This window comes from Struthio camelus, chromosome 2 (genome assembly GCF_040807025.1).
Source record: "Struthio camelus isolate bStrCam1 chromosome 2, bStrCam1.hap1, whole genome shotgun sequence".
Classification (NCBI taxonomy): Eukaryota; Metazoa; Chordata; class Aves; order Struthioniformes; family Struthionidae; genus Struthio; species Struthio camelus.
This window is the reverse complement of record NC_090943.1, coordinates 99,818,091-99,836,310: the sequence shown is the minus strand read 5'-3', so window position 1 is coordinate 99,836,310 and position 18,220 is coordinate 99,818,091. Positions and strand designations below refer to the sequence as shown.

The following is an 18,220-nucleotide window of genomic DNA, read 5'->3' as shown; positions in this document are numbered from 1 at the left end:
ATCTGAGAGACCAAGGTTAAAATTCTTCCCAGCCTCTCTTCCTCATTAATGAAGCCTGAAGACTGCTCTGAAGAGGTACCAGGCTTTCCTCGGAGAGTTTGCTGTAACCTTTTGGCAGTATATGACAACTGGGTCCAAATTCATAATCTTGAAAGCCCTCTTTATTCCATAAGAGTCATCTGGCTCCTTGACAGAAAAAAAGAAAGGCTCTGGCAATGGGAGTTTGCAATGGTCCGTGAAAAATAATTGTAGTTAGACAGGTAGGCGGGATTTCAAGGCTCCTTTTGTTCTCTTGATGTCACTCACCTTTAATTCTGAGGAATTTCTGGGCTTTCTTCCATATTAAGTGTTTATGTGTAAACCCCTCAAATGACCTCATGTACAAAAGGTTTTAGCTGTGGAGATGCTTTCCAAAGCCCATTTAATGTTCTTTGTCAAAGTCAGTGTGTGTCTCCAAGAGAATCATTGTAACCTTCTACTTTAGAGCAGAGTTTTAAATAGCATTTCACCAAATGGCACTTGTCCTATGTAAAACCAGAAAGCAGCTATACTTTTTTTTAACTATTCAGTACAGCTAACGTCCAGGAGCATTTACGAGGGCTTGCTGTGGGCTGTGCAGAGCAATTGAATGATTTGTTTGCAATCCTGCCACTGTAATGCCATTAAGGAAAAAAGTAAAGGTACATTTCTCCCATCCTCCTCATTATTTTGCCATTTCTGAAAAAGTATTAATAAAAATGTCACGCTTATTTTTCGTAATAATTGTGGAAGGGGGTCACGGTAGAAGAAAGCAATATATCTCCATTCCATTCCACTATCCATTTCACTTTCACCTCTCCACTAAAGACTTTAAAAATTTCATGTTCTTTGTCTGAGTTTCAGTTTTAAAGCAGAAAGAGAAAGAGAGCCCTTTTCTGTATGCCTGTCAGCTCTGCAACTGCTGTGGAGACTATGCAATCTCTGCAGAAACACAGCAGCATACACTGCATACAGAATTATGTTTGTGGCACCTAAGTGTATCAATTGCCCAAACTGAAGAACTGTTACGGTCTTCCCTAACTGCATCAGCAAAGGCTAGATGTGTTCCAGCGTGAGATAACTCAGCCTGCAGAAGCGGTGCAGGCTGGCAAGCATCCCATGGCCCCACTCTTCCCTGCTGCTTACTGCAGTCACCCACTGGCTTTATTTTATAATCTCTCACCAGTAAGGTTTGTCAGTTGTTTTTTTCTGGGGTTCTGCTGGGGTTTTAAGGTTGTCCTTCCTTGAAGGGTGAATCTCTTCGCCTGTTTCAGATCTTAGGTTAGGTCATGGGTATAGCAATTTTTGTGTGAGCACGTAACATAGTGAGTTGATCTCCTGTTCTGAAAGCAGTCCTGATTCCACTGAGATCTACCTAAATGATTCATTTTAGGAGGGAAGCTTATGTTTTTGAAAAATGTAGAGTTCCTAGTAGCGATTAATTTCTCTGTCATCTTGTGCATGGATCATATGTTTCTCCCTGACTTTGCTAAGGTTTACTAGCTGTCTAGACCTTCTCTGGACTTTACAGATTTTATTACTGAAGCTTGCTTTGACCAGCAAACACATCTGCTGGGAGGCCTGCTGGAAGATGCTGCCTTCCTGCCATACAAACACACTGCTGTAAGTTAGCTGCCCCACAGTAACTGCCAGTGTGGAGGTTCTCAGCCCACGACACGTGAAAGTGGGGAAGGGTCCCTTGCATGTGTTGTCGGGTAAGGCCTGGCATACAGTTACGATAAAGCAGCTGACCTCGGTAACGTGCTTCTGTGTTAATAAGGTAGCTGCTTGCAGCTTTCTGCTTACTCTGCATGGCAGCTGAGCCCATGCTGGCATGTGCTCTTCTTTGGAGAACGCAGGGCCAAGGGACACGGAAAACAAAGGACATCAAGTTAAGAAAGGGTGAGTATGTAAGGATACTGGGTGAAAAAGCAAGCTCTTGAGAAGGGTGAGGGCACCTCTGTTCAATCAACATTAGAATTGCCCTATTTATAAGTTTATTTACCCTGTAAATTTCAGGAATAACAAGAAATTTAAGGAGTGAAAAAATGTGATTTGGCAATATGGGGTGAATAAATGAAGGCAGATTTTTCCATCTATTCTCCAGTGTAGTACTTTGGAGAGCCACTTCAGAAGGGAAAACTCAAGAGAGAATACAGAATAAGGCCAAGGATGTGTGGCAGCTCTTAGTGAGCAAATGCTTATGAACAGATTCCTATTTGATTAAGGATATCAGGCAACTAAATAAAGTAGTTTGGCACTGTGACATTCACAGAACTGAAGAATACACCTAGTGTTTATATTTCTGACTTCTTCAGGAATATTTATGCTGTAAATTTTTAGGACATCTCATTTCTTCTGCTAATTGGGTTCAAGCAGACATATTTCAACTGGTGAGTTGCCTACAACAGTATAAATGCTAAAATGAAAAGAGCAATAAAGCTTGAAATATGGTCAGAATATTTAACAGACTAGTCAAATCTTGAATTTTCTAGGCTGCATAAATCTATAGTTATGCTTATGGCTAAGCTTGTCACATGTCATTTCCAAATACGTATTACTTCCTTTTAATGTGAAAGTCCTAAGGGGTGGGATTGCATTCCCTTTTATACAACAAGCACATGCTCCTCTTACAAGCTACTTTTCTAATATCAAAAATAGACAGTATTTCAAAAAGAAGCGCGCTTACTTCCATTGACTCCATTGATTGTGTCACACTCCAATCCACCAGATCTGTGTGAATCTGAAAATAATGATTCAAGCCGAATCACTGCTTTCTCCAGTCTCTCCACCAAACCATGAGTCTCTGCCATTCTGAAAAAATAAAGTTAGAAACAGTGTTAGACCCCTCAAAACCTAAGCAAATGGGCTTTACTCCATGTTACAGTTGTGTTCGTCTTGTAGCTTTATCTTTCATCAACTTCTAGGATAAAACTTGTATTTTTTTAAGTGACTGTTTTTCTGGCATATAAGCAATTACAGTGAAGCAGCTGACATGGTAACTCGTTTCTGTGTCAACAAGGAATATGTTCAGTACTCAGCCCTGGTTTTCCATTGCAAACAGCAGACACAAACCACTGCTAGTGCAGCTTTGGACAGTCTATATTTGGACAGTTTACGATGAATCATGAGAATAAAATATGTGGATGCTCCGAATCAGATATTGAGATGACTGAAATATTTATAAATGTAACTGGCAGAAGGTTATGCCTACAATGATTTGCACCAGCCATTTACAAAGACAAAAATACAGACCTGATTAATAGTTGACCGAAAGCCAGACTTTAAATGTATACCTCCTGAATTTTGGAAAGCTCCATTTTCTAAAATCTGCCCGGGGCCTTTATGCTTTGTATTAAGGCTCAGCCACATTGCTGAAGACTACACAAGAAGCCAAGAAGGTCTTTCATTTATTCTTCAGATGTGATTTCTCATCACTTTTCTTCTTCTTAAGAAAGTACTTGAGGTGAATCAGTGTTTCCAAAGGTTTTTAAATCAAGTGCTAATTACCCTTGGGAAAGAAAACGTGAGAGGTGTACCTGCGCAGTACCACCACAGCACTTCGGATTTAAAATGAAATAGAAATTGGCCTAAACATTGAACAATTCATACATTTTTGTATTTCCCCACAATGTGATCATCGACTTTCTTACAGATGACGAAGTGTCGGCACGGACTTTTTTGAAAACTGGCCAATGTACACCGTGCTCCATACCGGCTGAGGAACAGTTACATCAGCAGAAAGGCAAAGTCAGGTTCAAATCCCCCATCGTTTACTTTACCAAGTTGAACGTATGTGTTTCTCACTGGGGGTTGGGAGCGTTTTACTCTGCTAAGTGCCCTACCGGCAGGCCGAGTTGACGGCTCTTGATTAACACGAGCCCTGTGAAGAGGTGAGGTGTAGCTCCCGCCCGAGGGCTGCAGCCCCGCCAGCGCCGCGGCGGGGGAACGGGCAGCCCCAGCGAGGCGAAGCCGCTCGTCAGCCAGCTCTCAGCCACAAAACACTGGCGTACGGCTTGCAGAGTCAGAACGGTTAGGCACACCTGGCGCACGTGCGTGCGAGTTCCTAATAAATATCCGGTTAAAAGTGATAATATTTTAGAGAAAACAAAGCGCAATGCTAGGCTCCAATTAACTTTCCAGTGCTATGCAGCCAAAAAAAACCCACACCGTGCTTCTTGCATATCCGCTTCCCCTGCAAAGAAGTGTCTAAGGCTATTATTAAAAAGTAGAATAATATGAAGAGAAGGCTTTTAATTTGCTAATTATTATTAATAATCCTCATGAATAAAAATCATAGCACTCTTATTTTTTAAATCTAAGTATAAGAGGAGATTAGCTGCTAGGATTATGGAAACACATGCAGAGCTCTTCTGCTGAGTCACGCTGTCTGTCAACTGAGATGGGACCTTTAAGCTTTCCCCTATAAATATAGCGGGGTTTGTGTTTGACCTAAAAGTGAAGCAGAAGGTTTTACAGTGAGAAACCCTGGCGAAAGCCATTCTCATGAGAAAGTTTTAGCCAGAGTTTATGGGTTTGTTCCTATTTACGTTAAATAAAAAAGCAACCCCCCAAAAGAGGATGACATTACACAGGGTGCATGTAAACACTGCCCAAAAATTGGGGCGGGGTCTCTTCTGCTTCTGTTGGAAGTGTGCACTCTTCAGTGTGAATCAGTGAATTTTCAGAAAAATCCTGCTTTTTTGTGAGGCAACAAATATCTTGACAGGCATGAGATGAAGGTATCAGGACAGCTTCTAAAACGTGCAAGTTTTTCTGAGAATATTGAAACTTCTTTAAAGGAAAGCACACTTATTCTTCAACAATATTATGGACACATTCTATTCACATTTTACACTACTAAGCCTAAACATGTGCCAGTTGTAAAAGTTAGGTTTTAAAAGCCTCTAAAGGCAGGCTGGTCTGACTTAGCATGTTGACTGACAACTCTTTTCGTCAATATTTTAAAGTATGTTCTGATAGGTTCCAGTATAGTTCCTGTTCATCTTTATTTGAAGACATGGTAGGCAATTTTTTTCCCCATCTGCCTTAACATTTTCATTGATGACATGTACACAATTTATTTGGAAGGCTTGTTACTTGTTGGCCTTTTCAGGCTGATTTTTCCTGTTGAAGGACCCAGTTCTGCTTTGACAACATACCCCTGGAGGTCTGAGAAATCTTAAATGAACAGAAGAAAGCCTGAGATAGCTCAGACTTGCACTACCTTAGCCAAGAAAGCACGCTCTGTTAGATGCTACGAATATGGGTTACAGCATACCGCTTAAAGGAATAACCCAGCTCAATAACCCTACAGACATTTTTATGCAATACTCTCCAGCTACAGCGTAGTCTTTTGCTCACTGTATTATTCAGAGTTTTATGCTGCTCCCATTAGCTGGAGAACTACAATATCATTCTTATAAAAGCTGCTCTCACCAGCAAGGCAATCACAGAATAATATATTGTTCTAGTCTTTTTAGACAGAAGTAGGAACCATTTTTACCATAAACACAGGCCTGCCAGGTTTTCATTGCTTTTGTGAGAAATGCTGCTCTCAAGAACTCCTTTTTATCCACTATTTATAGATGCATGACTAGATGGTATTTGTATATGAGTATATTTATATTAAAAAGTAGAATATGTATATGAGTATATTTATACTCATATACATGTGTGCACGTAAGTATATGCACAAATAACCCTGTCATTTATGAATAAAGTACAAGTATACTTTTGACATTACAATGAGTTATTCTGGAGGAACGTATGTACATCCTGATTTGTCAAGAATTATCTAACAGTAAATTTAATTACACCGCAGATAACACTTCAAGAGCAAATCAGTTGTACATATAATAACCTTACATTTAGACTTTGCCTTACTATCCATCCTACCTGAACTATGACAAGACATAAACAAGCCAGGAACCTTCACTCTTTCGAAGCGAAGACTCCACTAAGCAATAGCATGACAACTTCCCTTGATCCATTCTTGATTTAAACATTGACATCTTTGTCTGTATCTAGGGATTCACATATTGATTCATATTATGACAACTTTCAGCATTTTCTTGGCCTATATTCAGCAGTCCATCTGATTAGTTATCACTGCACTCTGCATGGTCAATCTGTCATCCTAAAGCCACAACTGAGAAGGACTTAAAACATAAACGGTACAGACTGTGTGAAGATGTGATGTAGAATCAGAGATTATATTATAAATAGATAAAAGGACCGGATCTACTTATAGTGCCAGATAAAATCTTTGCATATTAATGAAAAGTAAGATGATGTAAGGACATCTGTGGGATGCTTCCACTCCCATAAAGCACAGTTTTTCATCAAGATAGATTCTCTAACTTGTCTTACTGGAATTTTAATTAAAGCTTTGGTGCTGATGTGGATTATCAGGGTTAATCATATATCTTTTCCTGGAGTTGATCATGACTACCTATAAGGAATGAAAAAGGACAGTGCGTCAACACCCGTGTAATCCTGCATCTAGTTGCTCCCTTGGTGGAGAAACACATTGTTCTTCATTGAAAATAAGGTCAATTAAGAAGCCTGCGAAGGTGATAACTCACATTAACATTGTTAGCTCTCTCGTATACACAAAAGAGAGAAGGAGGATCCACAGATCTGCCCTGTGTACTCTTAGTGATATCTTTTTTTGGTGCTAAAGGCATGTGGCAGTACTACCATCTGTTGTTTCTTCTCCAAACAAAGTGAAGCCAAATCCAGGTAGAACAGGGCACACTGAAGACCAAAAAGCAGCTCTCCTTTTATAGATAGGCCTTGGGAGAATATCACTGCTTTTCTCCCCATTTTGACACCTGTCTCTAAGTACCATTTATCTACTGTCAAGGGAAAAAAATAGCCTGTAGACTAAAATTCGCTGACATAATAATCTCAAATAGCAGTCAAATTAGAAGCAAAAGTGCACTTATTGTTCCTGTTATCAGACAGAGGACCATATTGCTTTATCTCAAGAAGAAACAAGCTGTAATGAGTCCACAGGGAAAAGCAGTACAGTAGAGCAGTATAGTAGCATAGGGTAAAAAAAAAAGCCCACAAGTAAAAATGGCAGTTTTAAGCATAGGAGTGATACCACCCTGTACAGTATAATTTTACTCTAAAAAATATCTGCAAAAGATAGTATCCATAAGGTTCCATGGTTTGATATACTTCCGAGTACTCTTTAAATTGAGAAGAAAAAAAAAGGCCTGTTCATTTGTTTTTTCCTATATGCCAGTGCTTCCAAATGCACTTGGCATCTGAAAAATCAAGCCAGGTCGGACACATTCTCATCATCTGAGATGCTGCAGGTCAAATTGTTTTTCCTCTCTATGCCAAAAAAGGGCCGTTGCCTAAAACAGAATGTAGGCAGTGCTGAGGCATTTTTATTGTATGTAGCATTCCTACACTGCTTGGGAAATCACAATCTTATTCTTGAAAGTTTAGCTGCCTGTACATGCACTATCTCATAGTCTTTAATAGATTGCTACTAAGATATATAACAAACGAAATACAGAAAAACCTAGATTGGCAGCTGCTGCTGTCTTAAAGCCAGTCATGAGTGTCTTACAGATCCAAAGTATTGTCTCCTCTAAGAGCTCTTCTGTACAATATGTCTTGTACAGAAGAGAGGGAAAAAGCATACGCATTGCTAAACATCCCCTAAAATCACAGAAACATCTTAGGGCGCTTTATTTCTCAAGAAATCACAGTCAGCTTTGAGCCCGAGATGGCCAGCGTTCCTCCCCTGCCGTTTGGCTGTAACGCTCTCCAGGCTGTGTTGGGCGCGCAGCCTTTTTGCCATCTTTGGCATCAGACCCAAAGCCCTGCTGCTGCACCCCTTTCTAGTCGCTCCACTGAAAACCTGCTTGCTCGGGGCCTTGCGGGCTGCTCGTTCCCAGGCAGAGCGCAGGAGCTGCCCGCTGCTGGCTGAGCGGCTACCGAAGTGCCGCTCAAGCTATTTGGGGTATTACCGTAAAAGAGTTGGGGTGGAGGAAGCACAGCAAGGGAGTATCTGTTAGAAGTGAGAGTGTGTTAGTAGACAGAAATGTTACCTTGTATGGCTCGTGCTTTGTTTCCCATTAGCTGTATGGGAAGAATGTAAACAGAGGCTTGTCAAAGAGATGTCAAATTGGATTACACTAGAAGACCTCTCAGAAAGGCCCTGTGAGGAGAGTGACAGGGTTCAAATTAGAGCCTCTGGTGAGGTTTTTTTCCACGTTTTGCCCCTAGATCTGCTACAAGCTCCTTTGGAAGCAATGCTCTTCTAAGTACAGAGAAAAACTTAAGGTTTTGTTTTGTTTTTGTTTTTTTACCCTAGTAAATATTCTCACCTATCTAATGGTATTTAGACTTTTGTCAACTTTTTTTTGGTCAGAACGGACAGTGGTTACAATCAGAATGGGGAGAAGACAGAAATGTTTGTGTGAAGTCTGCTTTTGGTAGATAGGTGTGCCATTTGGACTGGTAACTTGGTTTGCAGTCTTGGCTGGCTCTAGTATACTCATCACAAGGTATTTCTGTCTGTAGTTCAGTATGTATGCTACTGTAGCTGATGATAAGCTACAAATGACCCCTCTGTTGCTGCGCTTAAAAGTGTGCTACCTAAATTATCTCGTCTATCTTGTCTATCTTGTCTCTTTTTCTTTGTAATTTTAAAGGATTATTTTTTATTAGCAAAAGAGATTTTGGTATAGAAGAGGAAAAAGCAGATTCGTATTATACCTCTTCCATTTAACCTAACATCATTTCCTTTGGCGTCATGGTGTTGGTACGACAAAACATACTTTTCTGTTTGTATCCTGGCTCTTCTCCCACTTCCTCCCTTCTCCCAATGATCAGGCTGCTGTCTATGAAAATAAACAAGCTAGAAAGGAAGGGAGACATTTTTGTATCACACTATTTTAAAAATATTATAAAACTGATTTCCAAAACAATCTCTATTTTGACAAGTACCCCTAAGACTGTTAATGCATTTTAGATTCATCACATCCCAGCTTAGTTCCATAATTACAGGTAAGCAACTGCACATGTCAAGCTGTATATTTACAAGTCAACGTAACAATAGCATGGACTGTGGTTAGGCCTCTGATAATTTGATTTGAATTCTTTAAAATATGTCGTGTTCAGGTATGTGCTTAGTATCTCTCGGAATATCAGCTCCATTTCTAATTATATATGAATAAGTTCTATGAAGAAAAGAGCTCCCCTCCCTTGCTGAATAATTCTGACTTTTATCAATTTTATGATCACAAAGAACAATTCATTATTTAATGATATACTGAAGCAGGCAAGAGTTGACAGTCTGTGTAAGCATGATTGACTTAAAATAACCAAGGCAACCCAGTTTCCAAGTACATTCTCCTATTCTTTTCATGCTCCTTTTTTATGTCACCAGTGCTCATAGTCTTTTGTCTTATTTTTATTTCCTTCTGTCCCTCCAATGAAGTGTAAGAGTTTTAGTATCTCACCAATCAACAGATATACAATGTTCTTAGCCACCTCATTTACTATGTATTACCGTAGTGCTTTTCATGTAATCAAGCATCCTAAAGGCCTCACAAACCATTTAATTACCTGTCACAAGTCCAATTACTGCATGTAAGCAAACTGGCTTGCTGAATTGAGAAAATACTGCATGCAGGCACTGATTTTTATTTAAGTGCTTCAGCTCAGTTTATAATAACTGAACAGTAAGATTCCTACGCATGCTGCAGTTCAAACCACATTGAACATACACTCTTCTAAACTCCATAAAGCCAAAAACCTTACCTAGTGTTTCAACTCTTCTGAGATTTAAAAGGAAGATCCTCAAGCAAAGTGGGAAAGTTAATACTAAACAGATACTGTTGCAAACTAGGAAATGTTTTCTGCAGAAAAGATGAGACTGTAAAGTTATTAAGTACCAGGGTTAGCAGAGGTTTTGCTTGCTATCAGAGTAGGCTTTCAGAACGGTACCATATCCTTTTTCCACATGCATATCCATATTGTGCCAAAGTCTGCATTTCTACCTTTCTGTTTTCAGGGGGATTTTCTCTACTATTAATGTTGAAGGACAATCCATTCTACTATGCAGGCATTCCTCATTTAAACCCGCGAGAGCAGGCATGAATATATACATAGCTCTGGAATAGATACATATACTTGAGCATATCTCAGTTTGAACTTGAAAGTCAGAGGAATCTTTTCCCTTGCAGTGCAAAGGAGGTCACTCTGATGCTGCCGTTCACCTCAAATCTCACAACAGGAATTTTGAGTAATGAAGACTAATACAAGTTGAAATATGAGTGGACATCTGTCAGATGTCAGAATAGTTGGGCTTATCTCAGCCAAGCTAGCTAGCATTCTTGCTCTTACCAGAATATCTGGCTACAATGATTGCAGTACCCTGTCTCTGATGGTTTCAGGGTCATTTTGGCTGCCCTGCTCGGCCTGCAGTTTGTGGCCTGTCTTCCAGCACGGTAGCATTCAGGAGGGCTGAAGCAAACTTTGTGCCATATGGCTACTTCCATTGCTCTGCAACTGCCGTGGCTTCATTTGTGATCTTCACTGATCACAAATGCTCAAGGCCTTGACCCATCTCCCATTCCAAAAATCAGGCCGCTGATTCTGCAATACTGCTAGCACTGCAATGTGTTGTGCCTTTGCTTCTGATGCAGGATGAAGTGGGCCACCTGCTACTAAAAAAGACCTTTCTATTTCCTGCGATAACCTGCTTACTACTTAAAGGTCTTAAGTTTTCATGATACCCCATGCAACCTTGCTCACTTACAAAACCTGAGATTCCAGCAGTTTATCCTTCCTCTGTTTCAGTGTGAGGTGTCATGTAGCCCAGAAGGATAAAATTGGTCTTAGAAAATGTTAACTTTACAAGCATCTAAGCTAGTTGCTTTAGAAGACTCAGAGCTGTTAGCTGAATTGTTCTGTTGTTTCTTCTCTCTACATAGTGACTAATTGCACATGGAAACATAAATCGCGCTTTGCCTTGCTTCCAAAAAGCAATTAATTAGGTGTTTACATTAATTAATTAATAACGTCAATGCATAGGATCTGAGCATGTCTTCTTGGAAAAATAAGACTTTATTCTGTTAGGTACTTGACCATTTACTTGTTTTTTGTATAGGCCACAAATCCCTTAGGCTTCTGATTCCTGGCATACTACCATACTGGTATTTGGCATTTTACAAACAATTTCTCTAGCCTGTTCCTCTCTGAAAAAGTGTGGGTCAGAGAGAGCAATTTCTACTAGCATATACTCAGCAGAATAGCCTCAGTGGGACCTTTCCTGGTAACAAAAACCCTGAAGGCTGACATAGTCAACATACTTGAATATATGCAGGCGAAATGAGGACAACGATTGTCAGCATAGGTATGGACTAAGGCCGTATCTGCTCCATAAAGTCTTGCTAATATGGTGACAAAAGTGAGAGGTCTAAAAATCCCCCCAAAATCGTGCCCTTGCTGAGCGAGCTGCATGAGCAAAATCTCTGCCGTAGATGCAGCTGTGCTTATCGTGCTTTTGTCAGTTCAACATACACTACTTAGAGAAAGTGTTGCGAGTCTGGTATAGTTCTAGCAGTGACATTCTTCAAGAATAGCTGAGCCTTTAGAGTTCAAACCAGTTCTTATCAGAAGACTCAGTAAACCACATCTGAGAAAATTACCCACTTTCCAAGAAAATGGGAGCTACTGCAGCTGACTTTGTACCTCAGAAAAATGACACTGATGATGACAAATTCCCAGTTGCTCCCCCTACTGCAGCAGATGCATTTAAAATTTTAGAGAAAGGAATTAAAATTATTTATTTATATTGGGGTTGCTTAATCAAGCAAAATCTTTTACCCAGTTCATAACAAAACAGCTGTCTGAATAATTAAAACAAACTTGTACTTGGTTTATTGCAGGTCTTTCTTTTGTTTTTGCCCAAAAAGCATGGTAAGTAAAAGAATGTTCTCCTGCATCTAGTCTGATGCTCTAACAGACAGCAGCTTCAACTGTTGATTTTGTTGCTGTTGCACATGTTGTTGGAACATCACAAAGAATATGCCTTTAAAATACTTGGCAGTTCACCATTTTTCTCTCTAGAGTTCAAACCTCTTGCAATGTTATTGTCCCTGACAGGCTACAGATTGGAACATGGAAAGATTATGTGACTTGCTCCAGGTGATGTTGCAAATCAGTGTCAAGGCCAGGAGCTGAATACAATCCTCCTCACCTCCAGCCCTCCTTGCTGCACTACATTTCTTTTTCCAATACCGGCTAATTCAGATTCCCGTGAATCTTAGTCCTCTGGGAATTTTAATTCTATCATTTGGCTTTTTTTCTAACTTAGGCTCCCCTTGATACTTTAAATGGTTAATATAAAGTATACATTGGGGTTAGAAAATCTACTGATAGAGGGTTTTAATGTATATAATAGTACCCTTGTTCCTTATAGTATTTCAAGAATCTTTTTTTTTCACTGAAGTGAGTGCCATAGCTGACAGAGGATAATGAAAACATGTCATACATTCATCATACTGTAACAGTAAATATGCACATCCTCTTTTCATTTTTCTTTAATTGAGAAAACATATTTTATTCATTACAGTTGGAGTTGTGCCTGTCCACCTTCCACATACGAGCAGTATTCACTTACTTGAGGGGGAAAAAACAAATAAATCATAAGAATATTCTAAAGATTAATATTTTTGTTATGCTCAAGATCTAAAAGGTCTCATTGTTGTATGTGACTGGCTTGGCTACAGAGGGTATATTGTTTTTGTTCCTGTGCAATCTTGCTCTATATAGAATCAAACAGTGCTATGAAACCCTTGCTTTGAAAGTTTATAGAATCAGAAGAAACTTTACTATCATTATTTGCACAGTAAGTAATCAAAAGAAAATCCTAAGATAAATTTTGCGTAAATTAGGTTACCAAAATACTCATTTCCCAGCTATCAATGATGTCTAAAAAGGCCAGCTTTGAGAGTACGGTATTGAGTTTCAACTCATTCTACCTACCATTTGCAGGTTACATACCTGAAGTAGGACTAATTTCCTGACTGCGGTTTCACAGAACGATGAAACCTGGTAGCCCATGAGCCATTACCACTTTTGTCTGTCTGACTTACTTACAAAAACAGTAACACAAAATTGTAATATTGATCCCACCCTACCCCCCTTCCAAAACAGACTCCTTCAAGCTATTTGCTGATGCACTGGTCTCCATGGAGGTTTTTTCTAAAAATGTTTTCCACCCTTTGAAGACAGCCATGTTTAGGTAATGCACACAAAGAAAGCTTGCTTTTTTTTTTTTCCCCTAGATGGTCTTTTTATTTTTTTAAAGACTGCCCCTACTCATTGTGAAATCTAAGTCTTACTTGATAAAAATCCTCACGATTGAGCCTGTCATGCTAAGATACAGATAGAGAATAATCCTCAAAGCAAAGGCCAGATTTTACATTTTGAGGTGGGGTCATGCCCAGTCCTCCGGGGCTTTGTGCAGGCAGGCTCTCAGGGGGAGCACTGCTTTCAAACGCCGAGTTACCGCAAAACGCAGCCTCTCAGCTTGGCAATTCTTCCATTTCTCTGCTCTTCCCGTCCCCTTCAGAACGTCTGTTTTTCGGTTTTAATTTGGCCGAAGCCGTTACACATCTCTCTCCGTGTGCAGACATACCTACTCTCTCTTCACATCCCTTCACCCGAGGATGCTGCTTAACCCTTTGCTTTCCTCCGACCTGAACCTCAGGGGGTAGGCGACCCCTCGGCCGACACCTCCCCCCCACGCCCCGCTTCGCGCCCACCTGCGGCTCCCCCCCCCCCCCGACCGCCCCAAACCGGCCGCAGGCCCCATGACCCACATAGCGCGCAGCACCCTGCCCCCCGGCGCAGCCGCCCGCCGCGGCGACGCCCCCGCCCGCTCCCTCCGCAGCCCCCGCCCCCCAACATGTCCGCCGGCGGCGGCGGCGCCGGGCCCCTCGGCGCCAGGGCCGCCGGGCGGGCACCGCCGGGCCGGGCCGGGTCGGGTCGGACCGGGCCGGGTCGGGTCGGACCGGCCCCGCCTGCCCGGCAGCCCCGGCCGGGCGGCTCCCCGCAGCCCGGCGCTGCCCGCGCTTGAGTTACCTGTTTTGATGGTCCGTGAAGTCTTTTTTTTTTTTTTTTTTTTTTTCCTCCCCTCCTCTCGGCAATGAAAATCCGTGGCCGGCTACTCGCTCCCCCCGCCCCCTCCCTCGCCTCGCTTCTCCTCGGCGCTTGGCTCCCTCCTCCTCCTCCTCCTCCTCGGCGGAGCCGGTGTCAGTCAGTCACATTAGCTGCCCGAGCAGGGAGAGGGAGAAATGCCCAGCGGCTTCCGGGAGTGCCAAATAAAGCCAAGTCCTGACAGAGAGAGAGACGGTGACAGAGATGGAGAAAGAAAGCAAAAAGTGGGTGGAGTGTGAAAATGGAGAGAGAAAGAGGGAGAGGGAGAAGTGTCTCTCGGCGGCGGCGGTGGCGGTGGCGACAGCTCCGCGCCGCAGAGGAAATGGCAGCGGTGGTGCATCCCCACGGAGCGGGCGGCGGGCTGCCGAGAGCACGGCCACCCGCCGCGCTGACACCCACGGGCCACACGCGTGGGCCGCCCGGCGGCACGGCGTGGGCGTGCGCCAGCACCCAAAAATACGCCGGCCCGGCCTGCGCTGGGGAAGCGGGAGCCCCCGCCAGGCGGCCGCCCCTTGGGTCAGCAGCCGAAGCCTCCCCTTCGCCGGGGTAGTTCATTTTCTTTCCTGCCCTGGGATGAACTGCAGCAGCCTGAGCACTGCTCCCGCTCTGTCCACAGTGGGCTTCCTGCCTTAGTTCGGTATCGCCGCGTATCAGAGCTTCCCGCTGTAGAGGAACCCTTGCGCTAAGGCCTTGTTTCTCATAGCCGGTGAGCTCCGCGCTGGTACGTACCCCTGGGGGAACGGGAGCGCACGTGCTTTGCAACGGCACCACGCTCTTCACCAGAGGGTCCCGAGTGGTATCCGATCGCCCATCTGAAATCTGCTTCACCTGCAAGCACCGCTGAGCTAACTTTCTGCACAGAAGTCTTGGGAAAAGGGCATGAATTCATGGCCTTTAAAGAAACGGTTTGCTCCTGAAAGGAGAAAGAATTCTTCAGTTATTAATAATAAAAAGATCAGAGGTATTCTTCAAGTTAACCACATGGTTATGTGAAAACAGGTGTGACAGTTTTGTCTGTCGAATGCATAGCTGTATTTTAGTAGACTTTGTGTTCAGTTTCCGAAGACTTGACAATGCCATAATATATGGAACATAAATATTTGTTTTAATCATGCAGGAGGAGGCTGAGGAGGTCGTATTTTAACCAGGACACTAGAGTTACAGCAGCTCATAGACCTAAGCATATCTATATAGAAATGAGATGCAAGAAGACAGCACTGAGCAAAAGCAAGTTGACTGCAAGAATCAGTCTAGGATCCAAACTCACTGGTGTGGACAGTGTAATTGGCATCAGAAGCTGAAAAAAACTGTGCTGCAGCTTCCTGTTCACAGTGCAAAGAACTACTTCTTGGCATGTATAAAAAGGCAGATGAACTCAACAGAGCAACACGGGTCTTAAATGAGGGGCTCTTGCCAGACCTTCCAAGATGGAAAAAGAGTAATACAGAACTGAAGAACTGATTGCAAAAATGCACAGAACACAGAAATTACTTCAGAGAAGTAAAAAGCAACAGAAGGTCTCCTGGAAAGAAAATCTGCAAGTATTAAGAGACTGTTGCAACTACTGCATTTATATTGAAGCTCAAGATCCATATTCCATATAGCTCAGAGAGAAAACGATTCCCAAACCTGTGCAGTGTCAGTATGAGAAATGGACTGCTTGGGATGATAAATGCAATCAGATTTCTTCAGAATGGGAATTACATTTGGGAATGGATCCTAGTTTACTTCTGAAAAGTGTTGCAAGCTCTTCCTATAAGAATACAGTCGAGCGCTCCACATCATCTGTTTATATCGTAGGCGTGCAAAAGGAAGGGAAATCCACTGGGGCATTCCCTTTGCATGGAATTGTTTACTGGGCTCCCAAACTGGTAGATGCCCTACATGTATAAAATAAGTTCCCTCTAACACATCTTCCCTCCCGATATCTTCTAATGTTTTCTTCAAGTATGGGAGCTACACAAAAGAGACAAGTGCTTTTGCTCTTTTCACTTCCCCAGGAGCATGCTGGCTAACATCAAAGGCTAGGACTAAGGCAAAAGGAACAACAAGAAGTGATAATTTTAGTAAGAAGGGAGGAAGGGGGATTCTGTAAAGTGACTTGGCAGTACAGAGGAAACACAGTGGCAAGCAAAGATGTAAGATGTAGCTGCTGGAAACATGCAGTATTAGTGAAGAGAGTCTTGCCCACTTCAGTTTCTATATAGCTTAAAAAGCTGCTCTATAGCTTAAACAGCAGTTCTATAAAGGTCTTAGTACTCTGGCCTAGCAACAGTTTCCCAAAGAGAAGAAAAAAATGAGAGAGGTGCAAATTCTGGACTTTATAACACGCTGTATGTGCAAAAGTACCAAGTGGACGACACAGTATTGTTTCATCCCATCAAGAAAATAGAAAACTTTGACAGTAATAAAAAATGTATTTCGAAAGTAAGTTGCCATTGACATCAGGTGAAACACTGTGCAAGGGAGGATAGGAAGATCAGACTCTGAGGCTGAGTAGTTTGCCTTCAATCAAACAGTGCATTCATATGTTCACTTTGATTTATACGCAGAAGGTCATTTGATGCCAGTAATTGCAACATTAGAAGTTAAAGGTTTGTTATTTGTATACTGGGTGGGGACAGGGTCACCAACTTAAGGATCAAAACATTCAGTCTTCTGAAAATGTAGATGCTATTTATTAATGCAGGAAAAAAATCGCCTTACGATTCTAATTTATGCAGTTCTCCTCCTGAAATTATGAGGAGCTTTTTTATGTAAAAAAAGCAATAATAGACCTCATGCTGAAAGATTTCCACTTAAAATATAATGCTGCGTGGAGTGCAGTGTATGGTATTTAATATAACTTTCTATCTTCTTTTTTTTTCATTTAACTTTTTGACTTCACTGCGGCAGACAATCTGTGCCAGAGCTTGCATGTTTTATTCCCTTTTATAGAAGAATGTATTTCTAAAGTTGTGCAGAGATGCCAGAGTACCCATCAGAGGTTGTTGTAGAGATAGGTTATCAAAATCTCTATAGAATGACAGAATTATAACCTACTTAAAAGAAAATATTCTGGTGTGTCTTATATTTGCATACATGTTTTTTCGCAGAGGATGGCTGTTGACAATGTTAATGCTTGCCTTCCAGTATCTGTTGAAAATGGACTTTGAATGTATATGATTGTAAAATTTCCCCATTGATATAAGTCACCACTAAATGAGTCATAGATGAGTTTGGAAAAAAATACAAATATTATTAGTGATTTCCTTGATTTCATTAAGTCTATTTTTGCTGGCACAAAGCAGAACAAAAGATTCATATAAATTAATATTGCATAAGCATGTATTGCTGTGAAAATAAATTGGAGTATCTTCTTGAGAAAATCTTAGTAGTATGACTTGCTAGGTCTCCTTAAATAATATTAGCATGCATTCAGGCCATATAGTTAATCAATGAAATGGATCTGTGAAGAGCACTTTATGGATATTTTGTACAGATCAAGTGTCAAGTCACGCAGAAAAAGAAAGGAAATTCTGCCAAAAATATATAATTTTTTCCTCTCTCAAATGAGTGTGAAATAAGACTGAGTCTGTCATCATCCAGTCTGATCACCTGTAAGACTTAAGGCTGATTCAGATTGCATTTAGTTTCATAAAAGTCCCTGTACTGCTATTTCATCTCTTTTCGGTATTCTGCCTTCTCTTTCATACAGTAAGCTCTGGGGGGTAATGGACTCTCATTTTATAATTGTACATTAATTAGTTGTGTGCTCCTCTTTAGGCATGGCAACATAAAAAGTTAAATAATAAGCACGGACCTATCATTAAATGTGTGAGTAATGGCATCCCCGTGTAGCAGAACACTTTGGCATTCCGCTTGTATTTAAGGAGCTTGTCGCGTAGGGATGGAATTACTCACTTGTTTATATTTCAGTATATGTTTGAGGGCTTTGCTGACTCCAGGGGGAAAATATCCTGATCCCACAAATAGTAATCTGTGTGACTGCTTTTACTAACGGTAT

General features: G+C 41.5%; 1 protein-coding gene across 3 annotated transcripts in view; it reads right to left on the bottom strand.

Annotated features, from left to right (window-relative positions):
* CAP2 (cyclase associated actin cytoskeleton regulatory protein 2) overlaps positions 1-14,655 on the bottom strand; it is a 69,528-nt gene extending 54,873 nt beyond the window's left edge. Inside the window, exons 1-3 of one of the 3 annotated variants that reach the window (XM_068931779.1) lie at positions 13,057-13,131; positions 8,091-8,200; positions 2,708-2,832 (exon numbers count right to left, since the gene is read on the bottom strand). In XM_068931779.1, the coding sequence (XP_068787880.1) occupies positions 2,708-2,832; positions 8,091-8,200; positions 13,057-13,116 (295 nt within the window). In that variant the 5' untranslated portion in view covers positions 13,117-13,131. Of the gene's footprint in view, positions 1-2,707; positions 2,833-8,090; positions 8,201-8,760; positions 8,785-13,056; positions 13,132-14,139 lie in introns of those variants that run through there. The other 2 variants (XM_068931780.1, XM_068931781.1) reach the window with 2 other exon arrangements.
* Positions 14,656-18,220: the final 3,565 nt, after the last annotated feature.